The sequence below is a fragment of the Primulina huaijiensis genome, chromosome 15 (genome assembly GCF_012295235.1).
Source record: "Primulina huaijiensis isolate GDHJ02 chromosome 15, ASM1229523v2, whole genome shotgun sequence".
Lineage (NCBI taxonomy): Eukaryota > Viridiplantae > Streptophyta > Magnoliopsida > Lamiales > Gesneriaceae > Primulina > Primulina huaijiensis.
In genome coordinates, this window is record NC_133320.1 from 20,596,307 (window position 1) to 20,608,938 (window position 12,632).

The 12,632-nt window shown below is 32.6% G+C and overlaps 1 protein-coding gene and 1 pseudogene across 2 annotated transcripts; both read right to left on the reverse strand.

Annotated features, from left to right (window-relative positions):
- Window positions 1-509: 509 nt before the first annotated feature.
- LOC140959155 (transcription factor GTE4-like) lies at window positions 510-8,260 on the reverse strand. Of its 2 annotated transcripts, none has more exons than XM_073416952.1 (5): window positions 6,232-8,259; window positions 6,105-6,150; window positions 5,906-6,013; window positions 5,713-5,774; window positions 510-866 (listed from the first exon to the last, which is right to left on the reverse strand). In XM_073416952.1, the coding sequence occupies exons 1-4, from the start codon at window positions 7,753-7,755 to the stop codon at window positions 5,719-5,721; spliced, it is 1,734 nt and encodes a 577-aa protein (XP_073273053.1). In that variant the 5' UTR covers window positions 7,756-8,259; the 3' UTR covers window positions 510-866; window positions 5,713-5,718. The 2 variants fall into 2 exon arrangements, 1 of the variants encoding a protein (XP_073273053.1); XR_012171930.1 differs by lacking the exon at window positions 510-866 and adding an exon at window positions 4,794-5,599 and having other exon boundaries at window positions 5,635-5,774; window positions 6,232-8,260.
- A 714-nt stretch (window positions 8,261-8,974) lies between these two features.
- LOC140959396 (pentatricopeptide repeat-containing protein At3g58590-like) lies at window positions 8,975-11,820 on the reverse strand (annotated as a pseudogene).
- Between the last annotated feature and the right edge of the window lie 812 nt (window positions 11,821-12,632).

Genomic DNA, 12,632 nt, shown 5'->3' on the forward strand with positions numbered 1-12,632 from the left:
TTTCCCTTTTTTTTTTTGTTAAAGATGCATCATTCATTGCCCGTATGAAAAATCACATATAATTGACAAAAACTCCGGTTAAACGGTCTTACGAGTCAATTTTATGAGACACATATTCTATTTAAATCACAAAAAATATTATTTACTACAGACCTTAAAATCTATGAATCACAAATACTTCAAATTTTCATAGGTTATTAAATGCTAAAAATCTCTGACTTTTTTTATTCTCAAATGAAAACATTCATAATCATAAAAGAAAAAATCAAATCAAATTTCAGAAATTCAAAAAACTTCCGACGACCTCCGACATTCTTTAAATATTAGTTTACGTATCAAATCTTTTCTCAAATCAAATTTATCTCTACGTAAAATACTAAGTTTAGAGCTACCTCTTCAAGATCCTAATGTCTAGGGATGAACGACTAAAACTCATTGTTTGTTAATTGTTTGTTAATAGGATGAAATAGGATAGCCACATTCAGAAAGCTTAAAGAATGACACCATCCTGTACACATTTTATACAGAGGATGCCTTGATGGTCGTTTGAGTAAAAGAAAGCAGGACGCCATTACTAGTTTGTTACATCGACTGACATTTAGGGACCAGGGAAAACTATCCAAACTGACTAGTTTTTTTTGTCAGCAATGTACAAAACTACTCGACGAGCACATCTTACAACTACGGTTAATATACATCTAATCTCGACGTCTATGACAGTCATCTACCCATGCATTGCACTAATTCGGTAAATCAAAATAAAGTATGAATACTCCAAGTGGAGGACTGCAAATTTTGAATCAATCATACACTTACTGTTGCTAGAAGTTGAAACTCCCCATTGTCATTGTTGAGATTCATGCGATCTGCAAGTTGACGTGAAACAAGATAAATCATTCAACTAGGAAGTACGTAAGAATCTCTAGTCTGAGAAATACACAATTATAATGGGGTAGAGTTCATAATTTATGCTACACCCTGCTATTTACACACCACGCATTTGTGTCGGATAGAACATATTATAGACGGTAGCAATGACCCAACTCAAATAAAACACGTGATCGTTGTGCATCACAAAGTGTATCCCACAGCATACAAACGGGCTAACTATTTTGTTGCCTTTTTCTCTTCCTTTTCCCTTTCCTCCTTTCTTCATCTCCACAAAATACCATCACAGCTACTCACACACAGACAGAAACAGAGAGAAAGAGAGAGAGAGGGAGGGAGAACATGAAATACAGTCATTCCATGATTTGTGCAAATTGTTCGGCAGAGATGTTAAACTCGAATGCATTGCATTAAATTAGGGACCTTTTAAAACATATAGACCCATTAGATCACTACACAAGTTACCATTGGACACGATAAAATAATTATATAAGACCGGGAAATGAGACCATTTTATTTTAATTTTATTATTTTTCCAAGTACTAGCATGAAATAAGTACGACCCAACCAAATACCAATTATATAATAAAAATTAAAAAATTTAATTTTCTAAAAAAACAATTTGAATTATTTTTTTATTTTTCATGATTTAATCTCTTGTCATATTAGATGAGTAAATTAATTAAAAACTTATAAACTTACTTTCAAAATTGTTTCCCAAATTAAAATTCAAGCCGTTGATTTTATGTTATATAATAAATGATAATGAACATAATATATAGAACGAAATAAATTGAAACAAATTTTTAAAAATATATATATATACAGACACCATGTATAAAGCAGAATAAATTAAATATCAACCAAATTATGGATTTTATCAACGCATAAATCATAATTTACATAAGTGAAACACACTAAAAACAAATAATTATTAATTTAAAATCTTCGTGACTAACTCATCAAAACGATATCAAAACTAATGAAATAATAATATTGATTAAAAACCCATAATATTCGATTTAAATAATATTCAACATGGAATTTTTTTACCTTTTGTTTTTAGAATTCTTATATCACAGATAATTAATTTTATATCAGAATCTATCTTTTGTAGATTAATATTGATGGCTATTAATTTCTTGTTAAATACAATTTTAAAATAATAAATCAACATATGTAATGAAAGATACATTCGGATAAGATTTTTTTGGAAAATATCAAATAAACTCATACAATAATTATTGAATACAAATTTTAAGATTTTCATCATTAAATTTTGAAATATAACCAAAAAAAAATAAACTTTCATGAAAATGTTATTTTTTTATTTGTTGAATTAGTTAGTTTGATTTCAAAATAATTAAATAAAATATTAAAATATCATGTGTAAAAACTTTAATATTTTGACAAATATTAATCAATGATAATTATAAATATATTTATTATAATGATTATGTCATATATTGTTTTTACAGTAGAATTGCACATTAATATCTCTTTTCATACATTATATATTTAGGATTTTGATTCATGATTGATTTGACGATCAAATGCACGTAATTTTTTAGTTATACAATTTAATAAAATAATCATAACTTCAACATATACATTTGTTATGACAATTCTTTTTTTCAAATTTTCATATATTTTTTGAATTTTTACTATCTTTTAAAATCAAAATCAAAATCATATATATATTACATCATAAATTTTCATATGAATAATCATTATCTCAATTGAAAGAAAAAATAGATGCAAATATATAATTTTTTTACAATGAAATAATTTCCATATATATTAGTTAATGAAGAATTATTAAAAAAATATATAATTTATATTTTTCATCAAACCTTCAAAAACGAATCATTGTTATATTTTTTCATGTATTTGTGCGTGCTTAGTTTTTATTTACGTATATTCGTTGGATATTTCAAACTATTAGTTTTCGATGATCCATTTTTTATATCAAATAGGTTGTAATATTAAGCATTTGAAATCCGCTTTTTAAGTTTTAGAGTTGTACAACATAGTAAAATTATGTCATATTTGGTCACTTACTTGAATGTAGAATTTTTTATCTTCTTATTATTGATTTTTTATTTTCTTAAAATTTCATAAATAATTAAAAAACATATACAGAAATTGAAATTTATAAATCAAAAGATCTTGTACTACCAAATTTTTTGTATTGAATTTATAAATTTATCTGATATATAAATTTTTTTTGTAAAAAAATGTTACTATGAACCATTTTTTTTAATATCAAATAAAATAGCTATACAAAATGTGAGATAGTGAAGCTAATTGTTTAACAATTATGCCTTAAAATTTATATATTATGAGAGCCGATTTTGGATTTGAAACCAAAAAAATATTTTAGTTCTGATTTTGGTTATAGTGTTCTTGAGAACCAAGATCGGGTTTGTCTTTAGACCCTTAATATCTAAATCTTAAACAATCTTAGTAAATGTTTCAAATACTACCAAATTTTATGTATTAAATTTATAAATTTGTCTGATATATAATTTATTTTTAAAAATGCTACTAAAATCTTTAATTTCCTTATCATAGCTAAACTCTCTGAATTCTTCTAAAAGATTCATATTTTATGATATTATTAATATATTAACATTCATAATTATCGATATAAATTCTCCTAAATAATTTATTAAATTCTTTACTTTCAATTCTTAATTAAAAAACCCATAAAATATGTTAATATTAAACTTTATATTATCATATTATTGATTTTTTATTCTTAAAGTGATATACATTACTGCAATCAATGTATATTGTAGTGATAATTCATTAGGTATTAATTATATATTAGGTGGAATAAATATAAAATTTTAATATTTCATTTTTGCCTTTGCAACATTTAGAATGTTACATATATGTCCTTATTGAGTTTTTAGATTTAGATTTGTATTGATAAGGAAGTCATTTTTATCTTTTCATGATTGAAAAATAAAGCTCATGATCAACACTTTTATAGGTATATAGATAATACATTTACCACAACAGTGGATCAGTGACCATCAGATCAAACATCAAGTACCATATATTATTTATTCGAAGTATCAATAATTTAAAGGATTTCATAAATATTTATGCCTGATCAATTTTTGTGGTAAACCAAGATTCTAACCTCCTTTTGGGCTAAATGGTTCCCCTTGAGGTTTCATATGATGGGTGTCGTATAGAATTACTATGGGTCATTCGAAATGACTAAAGGGTAAAAACATGTCTTTCACAACAAATAAAATGGAGTAACCTCAAAATAAGAAAGCTACGATATTTTTCTTCCATTGGTTCGGAAGTAACTTGAACTCAGAAAAGTGAGCTTGTATGTGCCAACTCGGAAGATGTCAATGTAAATTTAATAAAAGGATAACATAATCTCCGGTAAATAAATTTCATCCAAGTTTTTCTAATGCTCCTTATAATGATTGACATCAAAGAGAGCCTCTTTTTATCTACTATTCAGTCGGCTACGAATTGAAATATAAAAGTAGTGCCTTAAGCTCTCAGGGAACCTTTTACATGAGAACCAAATAATCTTCGTTCATCGACTCAAACTCAAAGTCGGACTAAAAAATAGAACTACAGGACCCAGCACCAGACATATTTGACAACTGAAACTCCATTTCAAGAGAATATAACAAGTATCTGACTGAGTAAAAGTAACATAAAAATAAGAAGACGGAAACCACAAATAGTGCAAGTAAATAAAATTCAACAGCAAACAGAATAATCTATACTTTGTAATTGGGTATACTTTGAGTTCAAAGTAACATTAACAGGAAATGTGTGATATGTTGCGTCTCTTGCGTGCCTCAAAAACACGTCTGATTTTCCACTCTTCACAATTCTATCACGGTGTTTTTGTCCTAAAACCATCATTTCCCCATACCAAAACCATTTTAGCCTTATCAAGAGGATACATTCCAGAAAGAAACAGATAAAACTTGCCAAATAGCTTCCCGGTTTCTTTTGAAAAAGATAATATGATTGATTGATCAACAATGCATCCTTTTAACCAATCTCATAGAAAAACGGCAACGCAATTTGGATGTGTGATCTAGAATTGACTAGTTAGGATCCAAAGGCGTAAGTTCTGTCTGGTGAAATCTGAAAGTGAAGGCATGGTGCCGATATTGAATGGTCAATTACTGCTAAATCATATTTTGCATGGACCAAAAGATTTTGTTAGTTTAGCCCACATGGACGATGTACCATAATGAAAACAAGATGACATTTATGGTATATCCCGCTGCAGCACATAACTTGCTAAGTATGAAAATGGTGGGACAACACCACTTGTTCACTGTTACAGACCTAAAGGTATTGGGCCAAAATCAGCGGCTAGTAACGAAGAGAATTTTAGAAGTCGTAGCTTGGGAAACGGGAAAAATGAATTATAAAAAGAAAGGAGTTGGTTAGAGTTGGGGTTGTCGATTACTCTGTTTTCTCTTGTTAAACTAACTTTTCTAGGGAATTGAAGGAAGTAAAATTCCTTGAACAGAGCCAACTCTGGGAAAATATAGCATATCATATGTATTAAACTCTATTACGTTGATTTCCTTCTTATTTGCTTGTCTCCTTAGTTATTTCTTTGCTAAATCATTTCGGGGTCGTAACATTCACATAGGCACGTGGATGCTAATTAGTAAAAATTCTGACATGCTAAGGCACAACATAGACCACGCTTTGAGTTCTCAAAATCGAGAAACTAAAGGAAACAATTGTCTTCTAGCAGAAGATAAGCACCAAGTCAGAGAGAGTGACTTCTCACAGGATCTAAATAAGAAACTATTCTACCTCGGCTCACTCCGTTGGCGACCGACCACTGTCAGATCCGGAAGAACTTTTGCCATCAGAGTCTGTAAAGCATAATATTCATAAGCAGGGTGCACTAGGCTTCCATAATAATTGTGAAAAAACTATTCTAAATTAACCATAACTGGTCGAAAATTTTATTTAAGAAAGAAAAAAGGTAAATGTCAAAGAATACCACTGGATGAAGATCCTGAACTAGCACTAGAGCTACTTGCTCCTTGATTTTTATCATTTCCTCCAAGCTCTTCTAGTTGAGCTGGAGGTGTGGCTACTTTCTTTTCATCTACTTGTCAATAAGATAAGAAATAAAATAATAATTGGACAATAATCAACTATATGTATATGAAATAATGTTTACACGCTAAATTTTTTACCTTTTCTACTTTCTTTTAGTGTTTCTGTAACAACGGAAGCAGGGATCTAGGAAAAAGAGAAAAATAAATATGCATTAATAACATCCAAAATAAGATATGCAACACTTGCAAGATACGAGTGAGTTACCTTTTCTTGGGTGTTTCGCTCTGGACCAGCGATTGATTGATTTAAAGATTCAGCCTGTCTCTTGTTTTTGCTCAAACTCTTCTTGTAATTGGTAATAAACCTATCAAGCTCCCAAAGTGTTTCAGTATCAACACAGTCTATGTCAACCTCGATCTCGTCGTCTTGCTGTGAAACCGAGGGATTCCTCTTCCTTATAATGTGAACAACATTCTCAAGCTTCTCAGAAGGTAGACTCTGCAAATTTATGCTAAGTTTTTGCTTTTCATCATATGTCATCTCCCTTTTATTCGGATCTTTTGCCTTAGGTTTCTTTGGAGTAGTAACCTTACCAGATTGAGCAGCGTTCACACGTTTTCGTTTAGGCTCAGCAGAATAGGTAATTGATTCTGATCTATCTAGAGTTCTTTTCTTATCGGGTGCTAGTTTTGACTGTTGAGAAGCCTTCCGCGGGATAGGTGCAGGAGACCCCACATCAAAATCCACAGCAAGCTTCAACTCACGCATGTAATCAGCCTCTATGAGAACCCATTTGTCCTCAAACAGCTGGGCCAACTGTTCAGCCATCACATAAACATCTTGTTCTTTTGGGTTATATGTCATCGCATTTTGAAATGTAAGTCTTACATCCTCGGCAAATTCTACAGGAGACTTGTACCAACTCTGATTTAGCCTGGTTTTCACAGTACCAAGGTCCATGGGTTTTTTTATAATTTCAAAATAGTCGTGCAAACCAAGGCCAGCTGCGTCAACCGGGGTATTAAACACCCAACCATGCTTGTGCTTCATCAATCTTTCTAACAGCGCATTACAACTTTTAAGTATTTGCTTCGGAAACTTCGCGGACACGGATTTGTGCCCCGTATCGCTAGTTCCTCCTTTCTTCCCACTAGACATCAATTTCTTGTTATTTTCTGGTGGAGGAAACTTATCCTTTGCGAGCAAGAACTCTGAATTTCTATACATTTGATTTGCCTTGGGCGTCCTCTTCTCTTTCTCTACACTCTCGCTTCCCCCTTTGCTATTCTCAATTACCGACACACTCAACTGTTTCAACGGCTTGGACGTGTTAGTTGGTCCCACACCCTCCGTTACTTTATTTCCACCACTAATACCATAGGCGCGTGAATCCTTTTCTCCCTCATTCGCCTCGATCTTCCTCATTAAACTTCGTATCATATCCCTTTCACCCTCCAGTTTTCTCCTCAGCTCAAGTGCCTCAGATTTCGACTTGATAGACAGACTTATCCAAACCCTATCTTCCTGCCTCAAAACCCCACCCTTCCCAGGCAACCCATCCCTATTCAGCCCCGAAAAATTGTCTGATCCCGCATCGAAACTAGAGTTGCCTAATCTTTTCAGTGAATTCAACCCTTCAGGAACAACAGCTAGAGCTTTTGGCGGTTCTCTAGTTGAATTACTACTGGTTTTATTATTTTTCAACCCTTTAAACGACTTTCTCGAGTAAACCTTACGCTCACCCAACTTTTCCTCCTCTTTAGACCCTTCATCTCCCCTACTCAACATTTTGTCAAAATCCGCTTTCCCCAGAACACTATCAAATTCTTCAACTCATCAAGTATATCTCATACAGGCACACTTCATCTCTCTCCCAACTAAGTCGCTACGTACTAAATACACACGCAAGAAACAAGTAAGAACAATACAGAGATATTAGGTCTGGAAATCATACCTTGCAAAGAAGTACAATCCTTGTCTGAAATCTCGGTTTCCACTCTTATCTTTGGAGAGAGAAGTGAGGTGGTGGTTGGATAGGAGGAGTTGAAAAGATGTTCACGCGACAGGCTTTTTTTTAAGGGCTAGGATTGCCTCATTTTAGTTGTGAAGATGATTTTGACGACCGAGATTGATGTGCTGTCGGAGCTGTAATGGTTCTTGCACTGAATAGTTATTTTTCATCAGTTGCGCAGGGTGGCGCGTGTAAACAAATTGCCACTTTCCAGCTGTGGTTTCCGGTTTTGCTAAACTTATCCTTCCACTGGACCGGGTTCATCTGTAAAAGGTTTTACTGGATTTTTCTTCACTTACCCCGAGATGTGCGGATCGGATGATTCGGGTTTTGATATGATCCGATCGAGTGCATAGTTCGGTTCCGACAGGATCACTATGGTCATTTCGAACTTGGAGTTTGTCCAAATTTTACTCGGATTTTGATTGTCAAGATCTTCCAATTAAAAAATTACTTACGAGAGTCTGATTTTGTAACTCTCGCTCTCTCGCAACTGAAAAAAATAAACACGAAGATCTAGCGAGTCAATTTTGTGAGACGAATATTCTATTTGGATAATTCATGATAAAAATTATAAATATAAATATGGTTGATTTTTCTCATCAATAAAGATCCGTACCCTCCCAACACTCTCGAGAGAAAAATGTCTAACGGGTTTTTAGGGTTGAAATAATATTTTTTTTTGTTAATAAGATGGAATTTTGTTTATAGAATTACAAACTCGACCAAGAATTGTGGGATTTTGCTTAACCATTATGTTGATAGATAAGGACAACAAACAAATTGAATTAAGTCAAATATTAGTCATTTTTTTATAGTTCAACTCAATTCAACATAAAATTTTGACTTCAGTCAAATGATTAAATTTTATAAAATATTAACAACAATATTAAAAATTGCAACTTAAATTAGCAAGATATTTAGTTATTCATAATATAATATAAAACGAAAAGTCAATCGTAAAAAAAATGGAAAATGTTGGGTGTAAACTTAAGGTTATACTCCAACAACAAGACCTCCCATGTTGGTTTGTTTCTTGCATCCTTCAAGAAAGCTAACGCCATATTAGGGCACTCGGAAGTAGGGGTGATCAAATTTCAGATAAAACCGACAACATCGAAAATTCAAACCGAAAAAACCGAACACCGAACCGAACCGAACCAAAATCCGAATTTTGTAATTCGAATATAAATGTTAAAACCGAAGTTTATTTGGTTCGATTTCGGATTATATACGTCAAAAACGAAAAAACCAAAATTTCATTAAATTAATAATTTTTTTATATTTTTATTTATATTATATATTTTGATATGATATTTAGTGAAAGAAAAACTATTTTGGACAATTTTTAGTTGATTGTTGTTTGTTTAACTAATTTAGACATTATATTTAAATATTTTACTTAGAAAACATGTAGAAAGTTAACATATTATATTTTACAATATATTTATATTATTAATTTAAATAATTATACCAAAACCGAATTAACCGACCGAAATAACCGAACCATTTTGGTAGAAAACCGAACCGAACCGAACCGAAGAAAAATGGTTCGAATATCGGATTATATATTTCTAAAACCGAAATAAAAAACCGAAAACCGAACTGAACCGACCGATGAACACACCTACTTGGAAGGATAGGCATCCCCAGAATCAGTTGCTCAGCTTCTTTCAGATGCCCATGTTTGGCCGGTAGATCGATCGCGACATTCAGGAGATAGTGATCCATTTCTGGTTCAACACCATACTTCGATTTCATTTCGTTAAACGATGTCATCCCTTCTTTCACAAATCCAACTTGTCTACAAGCTGAGAAGACAGCGAGAAAAGCAACCCTGTTGGGCTTGAAACCGTTTCTCTCCATCTCTTCAGATCTTTCTAATGCTTCATTTGTGTGACCATGCTGTGCAAGGGCGGATATAAGAGCTGTCCAAGAAATGATGTTCCTCTCCACCATATCGTTAAAGATCATAACCAATCTCTCGAGGCTCCCACATTTCCCATACATATTGATCATGACGTTGCAGAGAAAAGTCACATATTGTAAAATCAGTCTTCATGATAAGGCCATGCAGAGAACTGCCAAGAGCAATGTTGCACAATTTGGTGCAAACACTGAAGAGGCTAACGTAAGTGTAGTTGTCAGGAAAGACTTGGGAATTACGCATATGGTGAAAAAGGCCAAAAGCCTCTTTATAATCTCCATTCCTGGAACAAGAAGCGATCAAAGTATTCCAAGAAATGGTGTCAGGATCCTGCATCATAGCATATAACTCTTGAGTTTTATCATACTGGCTGGTTCGGTTGTAAATCCATGCAATTACATTTGATGAAGCAACAGGAAGTGTAGTGTTGTCATGCTCAAAAAAAGTAAAGGCTTCAGATAACAGACCATTCTTGGCATATGAGCTGATTAGAGAGCATAATGCATGATCATCACCGAGTGAAGTTGAAGCAGCTCTAACGGCAATGATGATTTAACAATGATAGAAAACGATGACTCATTAGGCCGATGGCCAGTATGAATCATTTCTCGAAGCAGCCTAACTGCGACAAAAGAACCTCTGTTTGAATATCCCAGGATAAGTGAGTTCCATGAAACCAAATTCTTCTCCTTTATTCCAACAAAACAAATGTGTGCCTCTTCCAATTTATCACATGTCGCGTAAAAATCAACCAAAGAAGTACCAGCACACACACTAGATTCAAATCTTCTCTTTATCATCTTGGCATTGATGAATTCCCCGAATGAAGTAGCGTGCAGTTTTAAACATGGCCTAAAAACATACACAAAAGTCGTCTCATTCGGCAATAATTCAGTAGTGCGCATTTAAAGTTAGATATTCAGTGCTTTGTTCCGTCCACCACAACTTTTCATTGCCCCAATTAAAGTGTTCGAGTAAACAATAGCCCTAACAGAAGCCTCCTCAAACATTTTCTCTGCCAAGCATGTGTCGGCACACTTTGCATACATACTAATCAGACAATTAGAAACAGAAACAACAGTATTCAATCCATGCTTCATCAGATCCCATGTATTAGCCGTCTCATGTCCATGTCACCATCTTGAAAACAAGATAAAACATTGACGAAAGTGAGCGGAGACAATTCCATCTTACTCCTCATCATCTCAGATAACATAAACATGCAATATTCAGAGAAACCCATATGTCCAAATACAGATATCATATTATTCCAGGTCACTAAGTTCTTTTGAGGCATGAATTCAAATATAGCAATAGCTTCATGTAGAGATTCATTCCTCCCATACATTCCCAGTAACGACGTTCCAGAAAAAGGTTCAATCCAAAGTAACCCAGTCTGCTCCTGCAACTGCATCCCTTCCAAGACATCCAAGGAATGACACGATAATAAACTGCCAAACGTGAATTGTGTAGACTTCAGATTACATTTTCTCATTTCAGAAAGCAGTTCCCAGGCTTCCAGCAAAAACCCATCCCGACTGTACGAGCCTATCAAAGTATTATACGATACAACATTTCTTTCAGTCATTTCGTCGACCAGCGTGCGAGCCATGAAAGTATCTCCCAGAGATACATCATACATCGAGATGATTCTGTTGGTAACAAAAACAGGTTCTTGCATTGGCATTGGACCCATTGTAATGGCGTGAGCTTTTAGAGTTTTCGTTTCGTCCAGGAAACGGATTTTTTCTGGGTTTTGGAGGAGATGTATAGCATTTTGGCGTCCGATGTTTCGACCATTTGAGCTGACAGAAAAGTGAAGCTTAATTGGATGGACTAAACGTGGTTAAAATCCATGGACAAATGATACTTTCTCACGGTTTTCGGAAAATCTAACGTTATTCTTCTCATGCATCAGCGGGAAATCAAACAGAAAAACTCCACAAATAGTACGTACATTCAGAAAATTAAAAGCAATCCTTTCAACTTATTTTGTGCTAGAGATTCAAACCTCTACATCGTGTTAATATTTCATCCTTTTTTTTAACGTGCTTCATTTATTCTACATCCTTTCTTCATCTTGTTGCATGTTTTCATAAATTCCTTTTTTTTTTTAATTATTATATTTGTTATCAAAATTACATTTTTTAATCAACGTACGTAATTAAATAATATTAGGATTAAGAACTTATCAACTGAGCCAAAAGCTACGATGATCAACAAAGTCGTTATTTTAATTCAATTTTGAATTTAATTAATTTTTATATTAATTCAAATGTAATTTATTTATTATATGTTTTTTTATTTTTTAACTTAAATTGAAACTAAATTCTATTGAAAACATAAACTATATTAAATTTTTTTTTATTGATTATATCAATCAATTTAATTAAAAAAAGTATAAATAAATTTAAAATACAAATGATTGCAACGTTCAGTATGAAGTAAATCATTCAAAAATACATTTTGCTATTTTAAGTAATTTCTTGCCCAAATTACTTACTAAAAAAGAAATATAATATTTAATTAGTTTATTTAATTTTTCTAAAAATAAAATTGGTTGAGTGTTAAAGTTAGAGTATGTCTCTTGTGAGATGGTCTCACAAATCTTTATCTGTGATACGGGTCAACCTTACCGATATTTACAATAAAAAGTAATATTCTTAGCATAAAAAGTAATATTTTTTCATGGATGACCCAAATAAGATATCAGTCTCACAAAATATT

Excerpts from the sequence above, each read along its gene's own strand:
- LOC140959155 (XM_073416952.1), bottom strand. The coding sequence starts at position 7,755 with ATGTTGAGTAGGGGAGATGAAGGGTCTAAAGAGGAGGAAAAGTTGGGT. Across the intron at positions 6,151-6,231 it reads AGCGAAACACCCAAGAAAAG|ATCCCTGCTTCCGTTGTTAC; the intron begins GTAACTCACTCG and ends TCTTTTTCCTAG. Across the intron at positions 6,014-6,104 it reads ACTAAAAGAAAGTAGAAAAG|ATGAAAAGAAAGTAGCCACA; the intron begins GTAAAAAATTTA and ends ATTGACAAGTAG.